The 19,875-nt window shown below is 38.6% G+C and overlaps 1 protein-coding gene across 8 annotated transcripts in view; it reads left to right on the forward strand.

The window, feature by feature from the left end:
* The window catches only part of DCAF6 (DDB1 and CUL4 associated factor 6), a 153,916-nt gene that overhangs the window by 68,795 nt on the left and 65,246 nt on the right, over positions 1-19,875 (forward strand). For 3 of the 8 annotated variants that reach the window (XM_025198207.1, XM_025198211.1, XM_025198206.1), the window contains 6 exons: positions 944-1,079; positions 4,194-4,408; positions 9,414-9,507; positions 11,216-11,335; positions 11,649-11,894; positions 17,298-17,465. In XM_025198207.1, coding sequence (XP_025053992.1) covers positions 944-1,079; positions 4,194-4,408; positions 9,414-9,507; positions 11,216-11,335; positions 11,649-11,894; positions 17,298-17,465 — 979 coding nt within the window. Of the gene's footprint in view, positions 1-943; positions 1,080-4,193; positions 4,409-9,413; positions 9,508-11,215; positions 11,336-11,648; positions 11,895-17,297; positions 17,466-19,105; positions 19,184-19,875 lie in introns of all 8 variants that reach the window. The other 5 variants (XM_025198209.1, XM_025198212.1, XM_025198208.1 and 2 more) reach the window with 2 other exon arrangements.

The following is a 19,875-nucleotide window of genomic DNA, read 5'->3' on the forward strand; positions in this document are numbered from 1 at the left end:
AGGATTTCTGTGGGTGATATCTTTTATTGGGCCAACTGCATTGTTGGACTAGACTTAGAATGCACTGCATTTGAAAGCTTGTCTATCTCTGCAGCGTTTTAAGATATTATGATGCATCAAACCTGATTCAGTTTACTTCAGACTTGGTCGAAAAATTCTGCCTCTAAACTCACCAATTTTGAGGGTATTATGACTTTTGTGGAGTATAGGGGTGGTGTTGAAAATTGAGTTTCTAAATGGAAACTCCGCTAAAATGTTAAATAATTGATCAGTCTCTGTCTTACTGTAATAACATAGAAAAAAGGTGGAGTAGTGAATATATAAGACCACCTTAATTGGAGGTGTAGCACCCTAGAAAGTGCTAATTTTGTCCATAGTGTTTGTGTTCCAGAAAAACTTTTGGCCCTGAACACGATAAACTGATCTCGGAACATGGATTGTGCACGTTGTACCGTTTATTTCTCTCCGTCTTCTTGTCTGTATTTTTCACAGCATATCTTTTTAGGTTTTAGTTATGTTTGGTCCCTAAGCTTGTTACATTATTGTTGCTATAAGAAATTCTACTATCCAATTATCTGTCCATAAATCAAATCTATTCTAAGCCTTTTAAATTAGCTTAGATAGGTGCTGTCTATTTTGTGGTTCTTGCTGTCCACCTCCTGGTCTCTCCTTCTGTACAAGAAAATTTTAATAGAACAGTTTGTATTTCTGTACTGTTACACCTCCCATTGTTGGGTTGAATGTGATTTCATACTGTTTTGCTCTCTGATCATTTTCATCCTCTGCTCTTCCCTTGTAGCATGTTCTTGCCATCTATCTTTCCATGGCCAGATCTTGATTTTTGCAGCAATCTTGCAGCCCCTTCTCTAAAAATTTTTGGGTAGAATTATACTTCACATGGTATGGGGATATTAAATGCCTTTTTTTTTTTGTTTTATTCCAGGATATTTTAATAAACTGCCGGCGTGCTGCCACTTCTGTAGCCATCTGTCCACCAATACCATATTACCTTGCTGTGGGCTGCTCTGATAGCTCAGTAAGAATATATGATCGGCGAATGCTTGGCACGAGAGCAACTGGTAGGAAATGCACATGAAATAAATAACCTTTTCTAACATCAGGTAGAGGTAGTTAGCCATCCCTCCCCCCCTCTCCCCCCCCCTCTGCTTAACCTTAGACCATTTGGGTTGCTGTAGTTTTTTTAAAAGCCGGCTTTTTTATAGTTTTTCTGTATTATGTAAGCATTCTTGCAATAATAAATCCTATGTTAGGGCACCAAAAAAGTAATTATTACAGCCTGCAGGGAAAGGATTTGAAAGATTACTTGAAGTCTGCAAAGAAACTCTCCTCCTTAGGTGGCCAAAGAGCTTCTGAAGGTTTAGTGCAGCACCATGGAGTTTGTGTCTTTTAGCCTTATTTGGGAATGTGAAGCCACCTGATGATTTCAGCAGACAACACTCCGTCTTGATTTATGTAATTTCTACATAGATCTATGAAGGTGCAGCATTGCATGCCTGCACTTGTAGATCATGTGGTGGTCATACCTGTACTAAACTAGAGAGCTCAGTAAAGTACAGATAGGATGCAGCCGTTTCAGCCCAGCTTTGGATGTCTTTAATCCATTATTGTCTTTTACACAAAGGGATCTCGTGAGTTCTGTAGAATCTTGTAGAAAGTATTTATTCTTCCAGTAGTTCTCACTCCATACCACTTCTTGTCTAAAGTTATTACGCAGTGTCTAAGGTAAGATGGTAGATTAAATGATCTATTGTATTTACTACAATATAAAACAACCCTCCCTCTCCATTCAGCATGGGGAAAAAAGCCCCTTGTCTGACATTTACATATGAAGTGGAGTCGGGGAGCAGGCAGCTGCTGCAGCTCCAACTCTGGTCATGAGCCTGGGTTGAAACAGTGAGACTCACAGCAGTCTCTTGCCCCCTCTCCACTTCCTTTCTGCAGCTTCTGTCTCCCTCCCTACCCACCCTCTCTCCTTCCCCTCACTGTCAGGTGCAGCTTGGCTCTGCTGGGGCTGGGGTTTCTCCTTGGGCAGGGAGCACATGGAAACGCCTTCCTTTGCACAGCCAATCAGCAGTGCCAACACTGCTGCACTGCCTGCCTGGCCAAACATTAGCGCCAGCACTGCTGCATGGTAAGGTAAGGGCTGAGCTTCCATGTGCTGTGGGGGAAGGGGCAGAGACTGGGAGAAGGAGGAAGAAGAGGTGGTGTGTGGGTGGGGATGGGCAGAGGCACTGGGGATAGGGAAGTGCAGAGGGGGCAGGAAGCCTGCAGGGGGGGAATAAGTGGGCAGGGTAGGGGCCAAGGGGGGCCTCCTGCCACTGCTTTCCCTGCTGTAGCAGTTTTGGGGACGGGGTCAAGACAGCCCTCCAATGCTTAGATTCTGTACCTGGAAAATTGTAACATTTATCATTTTTCCCATATATAGAGTATAATTGATTATTGGAGTTCATCTTATATTTGAGTATATGGCAATTTACCACTCTTACTTTAGAACATGGGAAGTATATATATTCTGATGTAGGTGTCTGGGAACTAAGCATTTTTACCATCAAGTGGCTAGCCAGCTAGCTTTTGGTTTATGAGCACTAGGAGAAGCAAGATATGCAGGCCTTATTGTTTGCTCTTCCTGCATTTATGGTAGTTTTATTAAATGGTACCATAGCTTGTGCACGTTTTGCGTTCAGGCATGTAGATTTCAAATGCCTAATGCCACTAACCTTCGTCCTGATCATGAAGCATCTACTGCTTTCTTTCTTCTTGACTGGAGGGTAACTTCTCCCTTGGGAAAACAAGTCCCTGCCTAGAAAAATAAAATACACTAGGTTACATCTAACAGCTAGTGAAGGGGTGATTTTGCATATATGCACATATGAATTTATAGCAGAGCATGTAGCAGTATCTATAGCTAAATCTGGCAGAGTGTTTCCATTTTAAAGCCTTTTTAACTTGCTCTTAAAATGATGAAACTTGAGATGTTGGGTGAAACATGGTCCTGGTTTTTTGCCGGAAGGTAATTGGTTTTGTTTTGGAATCTTGAGGGGAAAAAATATTTGATAAAAGGAATAGAGGGGAAATACTTCTTCCTGTTGTTAAAAAGTAACACTTTCACGCATGACTGTGGCCAAATAGTTGGGCAGGAAAATTGGCCTTCAGAGCAAAGAACTGTCTTTTTAATCTCTAAAGCACTATGCAGTATAGCAAAAAATATTTAATTCAGTTATTTTTTCCTAGTACTCCTGAATGGAGTTCAGTCATCCCCAAAAAATGCCAGTTAAACATGTGGTACACAACAGCATCATATATTAAGGTTACACCTGTACAATCTGAAGAGAAACCAAAATTTTATTTTGGTTTCAGGGGAATTTTATATATCTCTTTGCTTGCAAAGCCTTATTTCTGTTTTGTTTCCAGCTCAGACCTATTGGGAAAGCTAAGTTTAGAAAAGAAAATATTTAACCTATCCAGTCTAATCATGAAGGATCAGCCCCTAGAATCACTAAGTTATTGTGTACAGAAAAATTAATGTTGTCTTATTTAAAAGCAGAATTCCAGCCTACTTGGAGTGATATGAAGGATCAGTTTTAGCCTTAGGTGGTGAGATAGTAAGCATTGAACTTGCCATTGGTCAAAGACTGAATGTTACTCCTGGTTGGCCATTATAATTCTGGGGGGAAAGCCTCACGTGGCAAATAGAAACAGTGTTTGTGAATGATGTATGATTTTTCTGTTTTATTAAAGACTGTTTAATTACTGGGTAGATCATAGATGAGTTAGTCAAAGGAGCATGGTAATTTATTATGCAATTGTGTAATATTAAAGGGAAGGAGTGCTGAGTGTGCAGATGTACATCACCATGTCCATAAATGAGATGATCCAGATGCATTTAAATAATTGTTTCCATTGTAAGCATTCTTTTTGTTGGTAACATTTCCACTCCCATAATGTGTTGTGCGCATGTGCGTGTGTGTTTCTATATTTCTTTCTCTATTAAAGCACACACAAGATAAAAGATCTGACTTGGCATTTGTTCATTTCATATTTAGCAAAATGTGGACACTACAAAATGTCTGGCACTTCCCTAGCAATAATTCAGACTTTGCTTGTTAAACAGTGCATTTGCTAATTGAAAATGTGTCAAAATAAGTTCATGTTCTTTTGCTTTTACTATTTAGGTAATTATGCTGGCCGGGGCACAGTTGGAATGGTTGCACGTTTTGTTCCTCCACACCTTAATAACAAATCCTGCAGGGTAACATCTTTATGCTACAGCGATGATGGTCAGGAGATCCTTGTTAGCTATTCTTCAGATTACATATACTTATTTGATCCCAAGGATGACACAGCAAGAGAACTTAAAGTTCCTTCTGCTGAAGAGAGAAGAGAAGAGGTGAGTATTCAGTAGGATGAACTTTTTATACCTGTTTCACTATTTTTACTTAGTGTGCCTTAACAGCGGAGAAGAATTTGACCTATTATTTTCCAAGATCTAAGAAGTATGTTGGAAAATGTAGGTAATACTTTGGAGGTTTATTTTTTGTGAGACAACTTGCTAAGTTACATTGTGGTTGATAGCTCAGATGGAGAATAGTCCACTTATTGTCCAAATCCAGTTTTACCATCTGGTGACTTTTCAGTAACTTATGGAAAATGAATTGAGGATTTCAGTGCAATTCCCACAGTTCATGTTGCAAAAAAGCACAATTAATACTAGCTAGCCACCTGTGTTGACAGTTTCATTAAAAGCCAAAGTTAGAATGGGCACAGAGCTAGTCCTTCCATAGCAGAGTCAAGACACTTTAGATGGGAGGTGGTGCTTGCATTACTGGTGCATATTCCTCAAAAACCTGTCATTTTGGTACCTGTTACAAACTACAAATGTATGCATCCTTTTAGAAATGTCCTGGTCTGTTCTCAGAACCGGCCCTGGATTTTGGATACTGTACTTTACTTAAGGATTTGCAGTCCCTACCTAGGTTTCATTTCTACCTGTTGATAGTTCATAGTCATCACAATGGTTTCTGTAGGTTGTGCAGGCATAAGGTCACCAGTGTCAGTGCTCCTCAATGTATACAGTTAAACCTATAAGACCCAACAATATTTCATAAAGCTGAAGAAACTCCCTGTTTACCCATAAAACCTGCCAGTGTGTAGGACTTCTGGGCAAACTTTTCAGGTCTCTAATTTCAGTGAAAATAGTTAAGCCTCATAGATGTATGGTTTTAAAAACATCTTACCTGTGGCTCTGCCACTTGAGAGGAGCAAAAATAGTGTGGACTGTTTGGAGATACAGATACTGGCAGTGTTACTGAAATGGAAGTTATATGGGAGAGCCCTGGAAACACAAGGCTGTGCACCATTGCATAGGTTGTGCAGACATAAGACCATCAATGTCAGTCCTCTGTGTGGATGGTTCAACTTGTATAGCTCAAAAAAATCTTAGAGAACTGAAGCAATTCCCTTAATCCAAGGTTTTAAATAAAATACAAGTCTTAAAAAACAAGGTGCTTAAATGAAAATGCTTGAACTGCCTTGTTTTGTCACTAGTTCTGTAATCTAGACAGAGAAGAACACTTAACAAAAAAAAAAGGTAAAATGCAACAGAGATTTTTTTTTTAATTAAAGAGCCTAGTTCTGTCAAATAGAGCAGAACCTCCTAAATTAAGGGTTTTAATTGGCTACCGATACTGTCAAACATTGAAAAGAGGGAAGGCAGGCTTTAATATTGGGTTGAGGCCATGCTTGCCTGTACGTAAGTCTAGTAATTACACCTAATTTATGTAACGGTATTCATGTTTGTTTGTCCTTCCTATTTTATCTTGCCCTGTAGTCAACTCTGTGGACATCCAGGGCAAGTATGGGTATGAAGAGTTCCCCTGAAAAGTTGTTCACCTGCTTGTTAATGTAGAAATTGTTTCCCAATGCCTTGGGCCTCACATGGATATGTTTAAGATTGGATTTGTAATAAATACTGTTTACAGTAAAATAGAACAAAAGACTTAAATTTTATTTAATTAACAAATTGCATTCTGGTTACACTGACCCTCTGCTTGGTGTGAAGTTTGTTCCATGGTGCTGGAATTTTGAATAGTTTCCCATTAAGGCCAGTTGTCCTTACATGCAGCATTGGCAAAAGTTTTACTTTGCTGGGAATTGCTAAATGCTCTGGAACAGTTTGCTAATCTGAAATTCTACTCTAGGTTTAGAAGCAGCCATGTGTGATAACAGAATGTTTCTCAGAACAGAAATAGCAACAAGCAGGATCAACAGACATGTTTTTAGAAACTCATTGATATGTTTTTTCAAATCAGATTGTTTGAAGAACAAATATGACTTAGCTTTTTCTGTTTGCCGTATACCTGAGATGAGAGAGAGAAATCATGTTTGTTTCTTATAATTTACAAGCTTTGTACAACCTTATCATTATGAAATATTCAAATATGTATCTTTCATAAATTCAACATTATGTATGCAGTAGGTTACAAAAACTTTCAAGTATTTTAATTCAGTAAGAACTTTTTGGTTTAAAAAAATTCTCATTGTCAATATTATATTAATAATCAGTGACTTTTTTTGTCCAGGTTTTTATGAACACTCATTATTAATCAACATGACATGCTCCCAGTGTCAGGGGGCTGCACCTAGATGCTCAGCACCCACCCGTGGGGCTGGAGCCACTGCCCGGTGCCACAGGGCTCCCAGCTCTGATCCTGGGAGGCTCCGGGTTTGGGGTTGGGTCCTCCCCCGCCCTCCCGGTGCTGCTGCCTGTCCTGAGTACTGGGAAAAGCCCGGTGCTGCTGCCAGCCCAAGCGTGCAGTGGCAGCCCGCTTCAGCGAGTCCAGGCTGCCACCTGCCCTGAGAGCCAGGAAGAGCTTAGTGCCAGTGGCAGCATCAGGCTCTTCCCTGTGCTTGGGGCAGGTGGCAACCTGCTCTCATCCTGTGCATGGACCCAGGGGAATGCACCCCCTTGGGAAGAGCCTGGCACAGCCCCTTAGTCCTCCTGGGGGGCACACAGTAGCAAGACCCATGCCCCTGTGCCCTGTACCCACCGACAGCTCCCTATGCTTTGCTCCTTGCTACAGCTCTGGGAGTGGCCGACAGGCTGTGCTGTGTCCTTCCCCCTGTCCCCTCTCTAGTCCCAGCCTTACTCTCTCTCTCTCTCTCTCTCTCTCTCTCTCCCCCTCCCTCCCTCACTGCCCTTTACCCCCCATTTTAAATTAATATTTTCCCTTTTCCTCCTTTTTCCCCAATTTTCATCTTGCTTTTTATGTTTTGAAGATAAATCCCCAAAAATTCCCATAAAAACTGAGAATGTGGAACACTACTTATTCATCAGACTCTCTCTTCTCCCACTCTCCCCTTCTCTTCTACTTTTGGTATTCAAATGTGTCTCTTCTTGTACACTGTTTTGTGCAGGTCCTTTCACAACATCTAATGAAGTGGTCTTCAGCCCTTGAAGTGCACACGCTCACACACACACACACGTTAGTCTGTAAAGTGTAAATGTATCCTGCCTTCTGCTTGACTTCAGGCTAACACAGTGAACTACATCTCTCAGTAGTGCATAGTTTTAGAGTCTAATGACATATCCCTTTGCCTTTTGTGATTAGGAAGGGACCACTCTCCTAGTTATTTCCTCAAGTCAGTACATGAGAGTACAAGGAAGTCAAATGCCAGCATTTATCATGGAAGCAAATGAGAGATTGAGAATGGTATAACGTATTTTTAACAAGGGGACAGGCATCTATTGAGACATTTACTTCTGCAGCAAGTATCACCGGCAGAAGGATCCAAAAAGAAAAAGTAGACTGACACATTTTCTTCTAATCTAGAGTAGCCACAGCAACGTTTTGATTCTTAGACATCCTGTAAAGCATGTTCCCATCAATAATGTAAGCATTATAGTATCAGACTTAATGCTTGCTGCATGTATAGTATAGAACTGAAGATAAATAGCCTGTGTTTCTGCCGGCCGATGCTAAAGTACTGGTGGCTGCCATAGGAGAAAGTAAAGGCAGCAGCCCAAATTGACATAGTGAATAAAGCAAAGTAAAGAGGCACTACAGTAACTGCAGCTTCTATGATATAGAAGTAATCTGGGTGAGTGATGGGCAACTTGGATGCCATGCTTTTTGGGGAGAAGGAGCTTGCAACAACCATTTTTTAACTGTGTTAATAAACAAGGATCTATGTATTTGGCATTTCTGCAGGTTTGTCCTGGAATCTCCCTTTTGCCAGTGAATTTTGCTACAGGATCATGTCTTTCATTTTTTAAAACGTATGTTTCGAACCCTCAGTTTTATAGGATAATCTTGGAATTGTGACTAGGTTGGAAGTAGCAGCATCGCATTGTCAAGGCGCCTGGGGCAGCTGCTGCATACAGGGGCAATAGTAACTTCCGGTTGCCACTATGGTCGCAGTTGCAATTGTGATGACTCAGCTGTGATGAAAGCCATTTTTTTTTCATCCCACACCCCCATTGGTGCTTGAGGCAGTTGCCCCTGTTGCCCTCACTCTAGTAACGCTATTGGATGGAAGCAGTACAATGTTATCTTTCCAAGTCTGCAGACTCTTGAAGCAATAGGCTTTTGCCATGAATTTTCCCCACCCCTTTCCTCTCTCTCTCTCTCTCTCTCTCTCTCTCTTTTTTTTTTTTTTTATTCAGACATTTAAGATAAGTGTCAGCACCACTCTTTCACTTTTGATTGTTTAGATAGAAATATCCAGCTAACTCCTAACTGACCTTCCTGGGTGCTTAAAGATCCAGATGCCTCTTACCAAACCACTAAGACTTACACTTCCCCAGGCATATAGTTAATGCAGAAATCTGTATCTAACTGAAAATCCAAAATGAAAGGTGAAATACATTGCATTTAGTATTTTAAAATAATTGCAAGAAGTTACCATGCTTGCTGATTTAACATTTAGTTAGAAATTCCAATTAGAGTAAAAATGGAAGTTGCCTTAGAATTTCTAGTCTGGTACAATGGAAAGCTGCTGAATACAATTACCCTGCTTCAGAATGTAGGCCCAACTTCCTATGTAATATGCACATTTTGATAAATGCATTAAAGTTATTACTACGTAAATTATGCTAAAAAATCTGTACACAAAGAACAAAGACTCAGTTGCACGCAGAACTTAGCTTGGAATTGTTGTACCTTTGTATGGCTAAAGTGAACCTTAATGTCTGAATATAGCATTGTGCTTAATGTATATGTTGTGTATTTTTGGACTTTTTGACTTTTTGTGGTCAAATCATGCTTTTCCTACTAGTGTTATTTTATTTGTAGACACAGGTTATCATTCAGTAATTACTTACATATATAAAAGAGAAGAATTGAGTAATAAGTTTTGTGTTTGGGTAATGTCCCTCCTTATCTTTATTATTCTAGTTGCGGCAGCCTCCTGTTAAACGACTGCGATTAAGAGGTGATTGGTCAGATACAGGACCGAGAGCAAGGCCTGAGAGTGAACGCGAAAGAGATGGTAACGTGTGGGGAAAGGAGGGTTGGGTTTCTTTTGTTAGTATTCCTGAAGTGTATGTATAGTTAAGATAAAAATTACCCTGAGTTTTTATGAGTTGTGTCTAATTTTAGAATATTTTATTCATAATTTGACACATTGAATTGACAATGTATTGAATATAGCAATTTTGAGATCATTGTCTACGTTAAGGCCATTCTTACTGGTATTGTTTCAACCCTGTATTTACCTTAAAATGAGGGCTACAAATTGAGGCATATGTAAGTGGTACCCAAGTATTTGTTGTATTATATTAACGTAGCTTCATCTCTGTGAATTTTCATAATGTAGTTCATGCCTTAAGTACTGGTAAGGGTACAAGAGGAAATACTTTTATAACGGTAAAATCAGGAGATGCTGGGTCATATCAGTAGGGTTCCTATACTGGTTCTGTTACTGCCTCATGAGTAACCACGATTAAGTTGTTAAAAACTAACTTGAATTCCTGCCTCTGTAAAGTATTACTCAGGGTGCACACAAGCATTATGTTTCTACTGGGAGAACCACTGGGCATTTATACATGTGCTCTGGGAGTTAATTTATCTGATATTCTCTGCTTCAACTGCCATCCCTACTCCCTTTCTTTGTGTTTGTACAATACTTTTACCAATAATCCTAAAACCCATAAATCACATTAATTTTTTTTTAGTTTTATTTCTTCTCACATATCCTTTTATCTTGTTTCTTGTTTTTCCTTCTGTGTTCTTATGTTACTTTTATTGTAACACAGTTTAAACTTATCTTTCTTCAATCAGCAATGATCTAATGTGGAAAAGATTTGAAAAATAGCTGGACTAGTTCCCTGAAATCTGGCCACATTTTTTTTCATTTTTCTCCTCTTATCCTGGGTTGATATGGTTTGACTGGGATGATCTAGTTGGGGAATGGTCCTGCTTTGGGCAGGAGGTTGGACAGGAAGACCTCCTGAGGTTCTATCCAACCCTAATTATCTATGATTCTATGATTCCTCTGTTTTCAAGAACTAATCCATTTATGTTTGCTGTTCCTTTTGTTGTAAGCTGTCATCTCCATATAGCACTCTGTCCTTCTCTCCTTAGGTGCATGGATATTTCCTTCCAATATCTTGACTTAGGCTTCTAGGATCTATTGTAATAGGGCAAGTGGCAGGGGGGCAGGCACAGGCGTGGCGAGGGCAAGCGGGTCAGGCAGAGAGGTAAGGGCCTTGGGGTCTGGCCCCTCAGCCCCTGATGTTGCTTTCCCTGCCACAGCACTTGTGGGGTGGGGTGGGGTGGGGTGGGGAAAAAACATTTAAGAGATATCTGCAATACTTAGAAACCTGTACATGGAAAATTATAATAAATTTATATTTTCCCATGTATAGACTAATTATTGGGGATTGTCTTACAGACATCATGGATTCAGGTAAATACACTATCTCCTGCTAGTTCCATTTTAACTCCAGTCTTCCCCATCTTTCACCCCAGCTCACACTTTTTGAAAGTACAGTCTAGTAAAAATGTCCTATATCAATAAAATAAAAACAAGAAAATTCAGTGCTCAAATTGTATTTCAAGTTAAAATGTGGTAATTTTGTTCTGAAAGATAGACTTCATTCTCAGGATTCCATCATCTCATGCAACTTCAGCACTGTTCTCATATGGAAAAAGAAAGAATGCACTGGAATTCTTTCTTAGCATTTCTGTATTTACAGGGGAGCAAAGTCCTAACGTCTCGCTAATGCAGAGGATGTCAGACATGCTGTCAAGATGGTTTGAAGAAGCTAGTGAAGTTGCTCAGAGCAACCGAGGGCGTGGAAGATCTCGATCAAGAGGTAATTCTCCTTCAGAAAAATAGGTTGGAACAAGACTATTTTTGTTTTTTTATTAAGGATTAATAAAATGTTGATAGTCTAACAAACTTGATGGGAAGCAGTAAAAGAGATGTTAGATATCTATGATCATTTACAATATAAGCTTTTGGGGGCAGACTGGTTTTATTTTAGTTAGTGTTTTGTATACTGGGTTGAGCATATAATGTGCCAAATAATAATGCAAAAGGTCTTTTTTTTAAAGTAGGTTACTGGCAGGACGGGGTTGTTCTTGGCTTTGTTTGTTTGTTTTTTGTTGTGTGTTTTTAAACCAAAGGTGGGGCCAGTCGTCCAGATGCCCCTGTTACTAGCAGTGTGCCACCAAGGGGTGAGTCGGAGACTGCAATGGAAGTAGATGGTCCTGAACAACCTCCATCGTCATCTTCCTCTACCATGTCAGCCCAAGCTCCTTCAACATCTTCCTCAATGGAAAGCCCACCCTCAACCTCTTTACTGTCATCTCCTGACAACGAACAAAGGCTGTCTTTGGAGGCCTCTGCTCAACCTACGCTCCATCAGTCTGGTGAGGAGAAATAGTGCTGTATGGTTTATTGGGAAAATTTAGAATACAAAAATAAGTTTTCGCTTTAGTACATTTTTAGTAGTTGAACTTATAACCTTGAATGCAAACTAGGTACGTCTATTGCTACCTGATCATCCGAAGTGTGGCTATAAGGAAAAGCTTTTCTGAACAGCTCTGTTCTGACTCCAGCCCGTTCTGTCACTGGTGCAAGATCACTGGTAATATCAGTGATCCTTTTATTAGGAGAGAGAGCAGTTACCACCTTAATAGGCTGCTTGTCCTGCAAACCTGTAAAGGGCATAGAAGTGGCCCATGGATGCTACCTATAAACAATGTTGTGACTGCCTAAGATTTTCTTATGATAATTGGTATATTTCTTAAGATCCCCAGTTGCCTCATTCAAGAGTTTATATAAGGATCTCCCCTTCCATTTTTATTTTTAAAAGTGAGGATTTTTTTGTCTTGTGCTTATATAGACAAAATATGGAGACCTGACTGTACCCTAAGGCTCAAACTAGCACACACATTAAAATAAGTAAAGTTGTGTATTTTTTATTCAGGGGGAGGAGGGAAAGAAACAAGATTTTTTTTTTGATGCCCTGCTCTTGTCTTGAACACTTGAGTTAGAGAGGGCACCTTACATAGTATTGTCAATCTGATATTTGTTGCAGGCGGTGTGTGTTATCTTTATCAGAGGAGGAGATTGTCTCAGGTCCTAAATGGATGTGCTTGGGTGACAGAGAGATGAGATTTTCCTATTTCCCCCACTCTGAGAAGCAGTCATCACAAGGCTGCTTCTGTTATAACATAGCAGTGTTTTATTTGGTGTGCTGTGATTGCTGCAACCAGACTCCCACCTCAAGACAGGTGTCAGAAAAAAGCAGGGCTGCTGCCTAAATATCAAAAAGAGTGGAAAGTTAGATTTAAGCTGGTATTTATTAAAGAGAATGTAATCATGTAGCACGAACCTGATTCTAAACATCCTTCTAGTAGGCTACCTCCTATGAAGGAATCCACATTACTTAGTCTGGTTGGTTTTCAGTGGTGCATAGTTTTTGCTCACAGCATGTTAATGTTGATACTTCATCAACCAGTGATTCAGCCAAAAACTCAAGAGCTCACCTATGTAAAATACAACAGGTTTCAGCTATTCTGGTCTTTGAGATAGATGAACACCAAAGACCACAAATTCCAATGCTGAAGGCTGTGTTCTGAGCCATACTTTCCATATTAAGGAAGAGACCTGTTGCAGGCCACATTATCATGATGCAGGAAATCAGAATTTAATATATTTCTGTAGCAGCATTTATTTAGTTTCTTTCCTAAATAACACATTCACTTAACCAAATATACCTTTCTGCATTTCTCTGAATCGGTCTGAATTTCAGAGGAATAGTTTCTTAGGCTGGCATGTGGAGTCAGGCTGATGCCATTATTTTCTAATCCATGATTCCCATTGCATTTCTAAAAATTTCAGAGCTCCATTAAGCAGGAAATTAAGCAGCAACCCTCCCTAGAAAAAACTTCATAGAAGTTTTTGAAAGCAATGGACATTTTTAACTCACTGTATATACTTACAGTGCTCTTTAATGTTTTATACAGATGCTAGTTTAATTATGAATAAAGGAAAAGTGCCATCCTTTTATTTATTAACGTTCCCCTTACATAAATGATTACAAGTAGTACCTTATTGATCAAGAACAACATGATTCCCTAGGATAATAAAGTTACATCTATTGATGGCTAATACCTACAGCTTGTTCAGACAGAATGCAATGGTGTGTCAGGAATTTCTTTTTCTTTTTTTTTGTTTTTTTTTTTACTGTATAATCTCAAATGACTGCTAAAATAAACCTGATGGAGCCTCGCACCTCAGAATTTGAAACCACCACTACTGTTGCATTTTTAAAGCTTTTATTTATTAGAAATCGCTTGAGTATCATACATTTATGTTAAGCTCTGGAAACAAATAGAAAATACTTTGTTCGTGACTGCAAGGAACTTCTGGTCTTAGATACAGAACAATGAGTAAGTAAAGTAAGTGAATAGAAAACCTATTGCTGAGGGGAAACTATAAATAATTATCACATGAACTGCATTTTAAGGAGAGTTTTGAAGGAGAGGAAATAGGGCTCTTGGAAGATGAGGACAGGGAGTGCAAAGGGCAGCACTAGATTTAGGTGCAAAGGGCAGCACTAGATTGAAGGTATAAATATGGGAACAAGAGAGCAGTAAAGCAAGGGGATTGAGATGGGGCTAAGAGATTGAAATTAGAGAGTAGGTATAGGTGAGATGTAGACGGTGGTAAGATTTTGAATAGCAGAATTGTGAAGGTAAGGAAGAAGAATTTAATTTAAAAAACATAAGCAATGATTTGAGTGGGGTAACAGGAAAAGAAAAAGATGATGCCAGTAACAGTATATTGAACGTAACGGTGAAAAGGACAAAGGCTAAGTGGAAGAAGATTGCAAAATATATAGATTAAGATGTTACTGGGAAACAGGTTTGGAAACATCAAGAAGAAAATAAAAGACTTTTAGGATCAGTATGGAGAAAGCAATAACAGATGCTGGATGGAGTGGGGAGTGCCAGTTTTTAGTGACGTGTGAAATTGAGGTCAATCACTACGTTGTGGGTCAGGGTGACTTTCTTAGAAATAGAGCATGAATTCGTGAGGAGAATGGATTGTTAGACAAATAGTTTCGATTCCTCACTACTGTAATTTGCTACATTCCCCACAGGCCCTTCTAATAATCTGTCCCTTGAAATTGTAAGTAAATATGCTTGAATGTAAAAAACATTTAAATCCTGGCCATGCTGTGCTTTCAGCAGTGCGCCATGTGATGAACACCTGATTTCCTATCTTTGAAATGCTCATTATATCCTGTAGAATTTTGAAATGCAGCTCTGCAGACAGTATCCAAGACAAAAATAATACAGTACTTGGAGTCTGGTCACATATTAAGCCACTTCATCTGAAGCCTGTGCATGTTATCCTGTTAGGAAAGTACAGCTGAAACCACTTAAATGTGTTTCAGATAATCAGTAAACCTGGCTGATGAGCCAAATTTCAGGAAACTGTTTTTTCTCTTGAGCTAGCCTTCCTTTTCTTAGTGGGTGGAGTCATACTTGCTGGAAACTTTTATTACCTTATGATTTACAAAAAGTTGTTTATATTGCTATAAAGCTAATGCACTGGTTTTTGCTTCGCTTTTCTCACTTCACAAAAGCTAGGCAATATCCAGTAACATGATAATTTTCACATTAATTTGAATAAGTACTCTTTCAAGCTACTTACAAATTACAAGGTTATGCAACAACACATATATAGAATGTAATTTAACTGTTTTTCTCTGCTCTACATTGCACAAACATTCTTTGTATTAAGTGATCAGTTCATTGGAGGGAAAAAATGAAATCCAGAGATGCATGCATTTTTAAAAACACTTAATTTTGAACTGAGAAGAGAAAGTAGTGTAGCACTTTCCCCCTCACTCTGTTTTCTGGCAAGATACATTTTTGATCAAAGATTCTGACTGATTTTAAAACAATTTAATAAAGTGAAAATTTATATAAAAAAAACATTTAAAATTTGAGATGTAATTTTGAATAGGTTTTTGAAATTATGATCGTGATTTATGGGTGGAGTAGAACTAAACCAGTAAACACATGTTGAAAACTAGAATTTTATCTAAAAGTTCAGGCCTAACCTTTTAAAAAATTTAAGCGACTTGAAGTTTTATTCACAGAGGGCCTTTATACATGTGCTTCAGGAGGGGAGGGGAGGAGGAGCTTTAATTAGAGAGGCTCCAAGAGCCGCTCTAATTAAAGCGCCTAGAATGTTATGTGTATCAGCGTCCCCATGCTGTAAAATGGTGGTGGGGTGCTTTAACTAAAACTTGTTGAATGAGCGTTAGGTAAAGTGTCCCCGCTGCCATTTTTCAGCTTGGGGACACTGATCCATGTGACGCTGGAGTCTGCTGGAGCATGGTAATTACCGTGCTCCAGCAGACTCAATTAAATGAGTCTGCTCCAACGCATTGCAAGTACAGCGCTTCGAATCAGCCCCACTGCACATGTATAGGCAGCCAGAAACCTTGAGTCCTGTGACATTTGTGAACCCGCTTCATAGTAAATCATCTTTTCATGCCTTTAAGACATTTATTTTCCTTTTCCTTTATGTCACATTTCCTCATCAGTCACTGAAGGGTTGGTTGTATTATGCAAAAGTGATACTAGACTAGGGTAGTCAGGCCCCAAGATCCAAGTAGGTTCTGAGTCTTCCAGTGATTTGTTTTGTGACCTTGGGCAAGCAGTATACTTTGTGAAATAAGTTCTAATCCCTGTTTGCCTCACTGCATGAGGTTGTAAAGCTAAAAAATTATGAAGGCCTTTGAGATCCTTGGATGCTGTTTATTTTAAAGCATAAAGCAATAGAATATTTCCATTTCTAGTGGTGTTTCTCTTTCTAAGCAGATTTCCTCATGTCTGCAAATTGTGGTGTGCTTATGTGAAGATGTGCTGCTCTATAAATAACAACAGATACATTCTGTACCTTATTTTTTATTGTCAAAGCATAAAAAGGAGTAGAATATAAAGAATATTAGGCTATAAGGAGGAATGTAAGAACATATAGAGAAAAGACTTAAATTCCTAATTGTAGATTTCAGTTAACCAGAGGTAGGCTGTTTCTTGAAGGAAAAGGGAAAATGTAGCAGCTATAACTGGTAAATAGGAAGAAGAGGACATGGTGAGAGTAGTTGGGTTTCAAAACTGGTCTCTGATGAGAGGTTTCTTTAAGCAGTCCATTAGCAGGAAATCTTTGGTGATCCCTTAAGTTACTTCTTTGTGGGACCAACTTCCAGTATTTTAAAATTTATTTTATGGTTTACAGTTGGGAGAGTAAAAATGAAGACTAACATAAAATAGGTTGAACACTGTTATAACTTGTTGTTTGCTCTTCGGAAGCCATGTCCTGCAACCTTTGTGCATAATCCCCTTTCCAAATTTAAATGTTTTCCCATTTGTAAGGAAGGGTTATATCAAAATTCCATTTAAATAACTTTATGAAGTAAGTGACTTAAACTTTATCTGATGGATCAATACATATTTAAGCTGTTAAATGGAGAAAATTAAATGTTGGCAGAGGAAACAATCATGTAGCATGAATACTGAACCTCTTCCTGGGATTTATGCATTTAGGAAGAAAAAACCCGTATTTAAACACATTTTCTTTATGTTTCTAATTTGTTGGTTGTTGGTAGCCTTCTTCATAAAGTCAGTACTTTGCTTTTATTCCTCTTAATAGCTGTTGCTTCATACTTGAGTCATTTTTACATTCTTTTTATTGTATGTTCTATGCCTCTTTCTTTTACACCCTTTTTTCTTTTTCCTGTCTGTCAGAATTAATGGCACCTGAGTTAGCTATACTTCGTAGGGGTCTGCAGCGGCTGAGGCTTAAGAAGGCCGAACAACAGAGACAGCGAGAGCTAGCTGAGGGTTCAGCACCACAGTCTTCCAGCTCTGATCAGTCTTCCAGTAAGGGCTCCTCACAGGACCCTCAGACTTCAGGTTATCATTTGTCAAGGTTTCTTAAGCAGCTGATGTAGTTATAGTTTTGTGCTGCTGTTGTTTGCTGAGATGCTTCCCTTTAAGAATATGATAGCTAATGCACTTGCTGCTCATATATACCTTGCATGTGGTGGTGTTTATCATCACATGATTAGAGAGATTAATTATGGTAGCATCAACTTATTTTCTTGGTATTTTTGTGGCATGTAGTTATGCATAAGAAAATTCTAAGTAGTAAGTCAGATCACTCAAATATTCCCCAAATAGTCACATTGGCAACTTTCTGGGAGGGTGCTAAGAGCTGCATATGACCAGAACTGGGATACCTTGAACAAAGTTTATTAGTTGTTGTGATCTTGATGGAGTAATTCATGACACTTGGGACTTTTTAGTAGATAAGATTGCATTGAAATGTGGGCTTTGCTCTTGGTATACTTGTTCTAAACCATTTCATAATAACAAGCCAGTAGCGAAAAAAATATAGGTATTTTTGCTCATAACTGAATATTTCCTTTATAACAAATGCTTCCATTCTGCTCATTGTCAACATGCCTCTAATCAAAGGCTGCTGCTGTATCTTGGCTTTGAAATGTAAGGCAGACCACATAATGCGGCTCTAAAATGAGATGGTATTGACTGTCAGGTCAAAAATTAGGTTGAAAAAATGCTGATACCAGTTTATAAGTCTTTCTTACATATAAGTACATCTGGTTTTCCCAGAATTTGCTAATCATTCGTTTGTGTTTGATATGGTAAATTTTTGTATATACAACACAGACATGTAAGATCTTTCCAGTTATATTACTCCTCCATGTAGGATGTTCCATAAATTCTTTATGGGAATATTATACATATAAAATAAACCATAATCAGTGGCTGTAAGCAATTAAAAAATAATTGTGCCTGATTTGGTCTAAGATTCTTAAACCTAAGATTAATTAGCAGTTAATAGATGTTATAGGAGTCATTAATTAGAAATAGGGTACTGTGTCATATATATGCACCCTTAATTTTGCAGTTCCTGGATTATGAATGCTTAATTTTTTAGTTTTAACATTTTTTCTAATATGCTGTAGTTTTTGTATAGACTCACCTTTATGTTTAAAGCCAGATTGTCACCTTTATTCACATTCAGCTCATTGTTGTCATCATTATGTCTAGAAGACCTAGCCCTGGACCAGGATCTCATGTACCAGGCCCTGTGCAAACAGCACAAGACTGCCCCTGCTCAAAAGAGTTAACAGTCTAAATATTATTAAATAGTACTTTATTTTTCCAAAAGTTCTATTGAAAACCTGAGTAAGGGTGATGCAGTCTAGTCATTATCAGCTAGCCAGATTTGTGTGCCATGTTGATATTGTCATTTTATATACAACTTTGCAGTTTTGGTATCCCATTAGGTCACGTGGGTTAATGAAGCCTCCAAATGTATTGTCTGAGGTGCGGCTTACTATATTCCAGCTATACACCAAAAACAGTGTAGTCATCTATCATTTTAAAGTGTTGAAATATTTTTAACAAATACCTTGATTTGTTAATTGTGGCACAAGTGTGAATTGCCAACACATGGGTCAGTTACAGAACTTCCAATTCAGTCAAGTAACAGCTGTATATAAACACATCTTTCTTTCTTCCTTAAGAGCTCTTCCAAATATCTGCCCTCAACTTCCTTTGGAACTTGAAGATTTTTACAAAAAACAAAGGTCCAACATATTTTTGTAAGTGAGAAGAAAAAACACACACCTCTGTCAAACCCTGAATTTTTCACAAAACAAAAATATAAGCTAAAACTAAAACATTTTTGAGTGGTTCCTGAGACTGCATTGTCTCCTTTCTCCTGGTTAAAAAAAAAAGAGTATATACAGACATTCAAAGGCTTTCTTGTGGAAGAAAAACGTCTCTTCTGCAAGAATTCAGCTAGTTACCAGAAAGAAGATCTTCCTGATTTATTTATTATTATTTATTTATTTTAGAGAATTGGATATAGAGAAGGTTTTAGGGTTGGTGAAGGTTGGTTTTGTTTTTTTTGTAATAAACTAAACAGGATAGCTTTATTTCTACTATTTTGGTTTTTTTAATTATAAATTACTAGGCAGACACAATCTCTCTATCTGACATTATTGCCTGAAAACTGGATTTTGATGCACGGACTTACGCGCGCGCACGCGCGCGCGCTCTCTCTCTCTCTCTCTCTCTCTCTCTCTCTCAACAGTGTACTTCATTGTAGTGTTTCTCTTACAGAGTAAGAACTTGCCTTTTGTTAATCTGTGATTTGGCTGAGGTGCAGTGTCTTTAATGTTGTTTCACACATCTAGCCCCTTGCAGCCCAATCATAGATTCATAGATGTTAGGGTCGGAAGGGACCTCAATAGATCATCGAGTCCGACCCCCTGCATAGGCAGGAAAGAGT

The sequence above is a fragment of the Alligator sinensis genome, unplaced genomic scaffold, assembly GCF_000455745.1.
Source record: "Alligator sinensis unplaced genomic scaffold, ASM45574v1 scaffold19_1, whole genome shotgun sequence".
NCBI lineage: Eukaryota > Metazoa > Chordata > Crocodylia > Alligatoridae > Alligator > Alligator sinensis.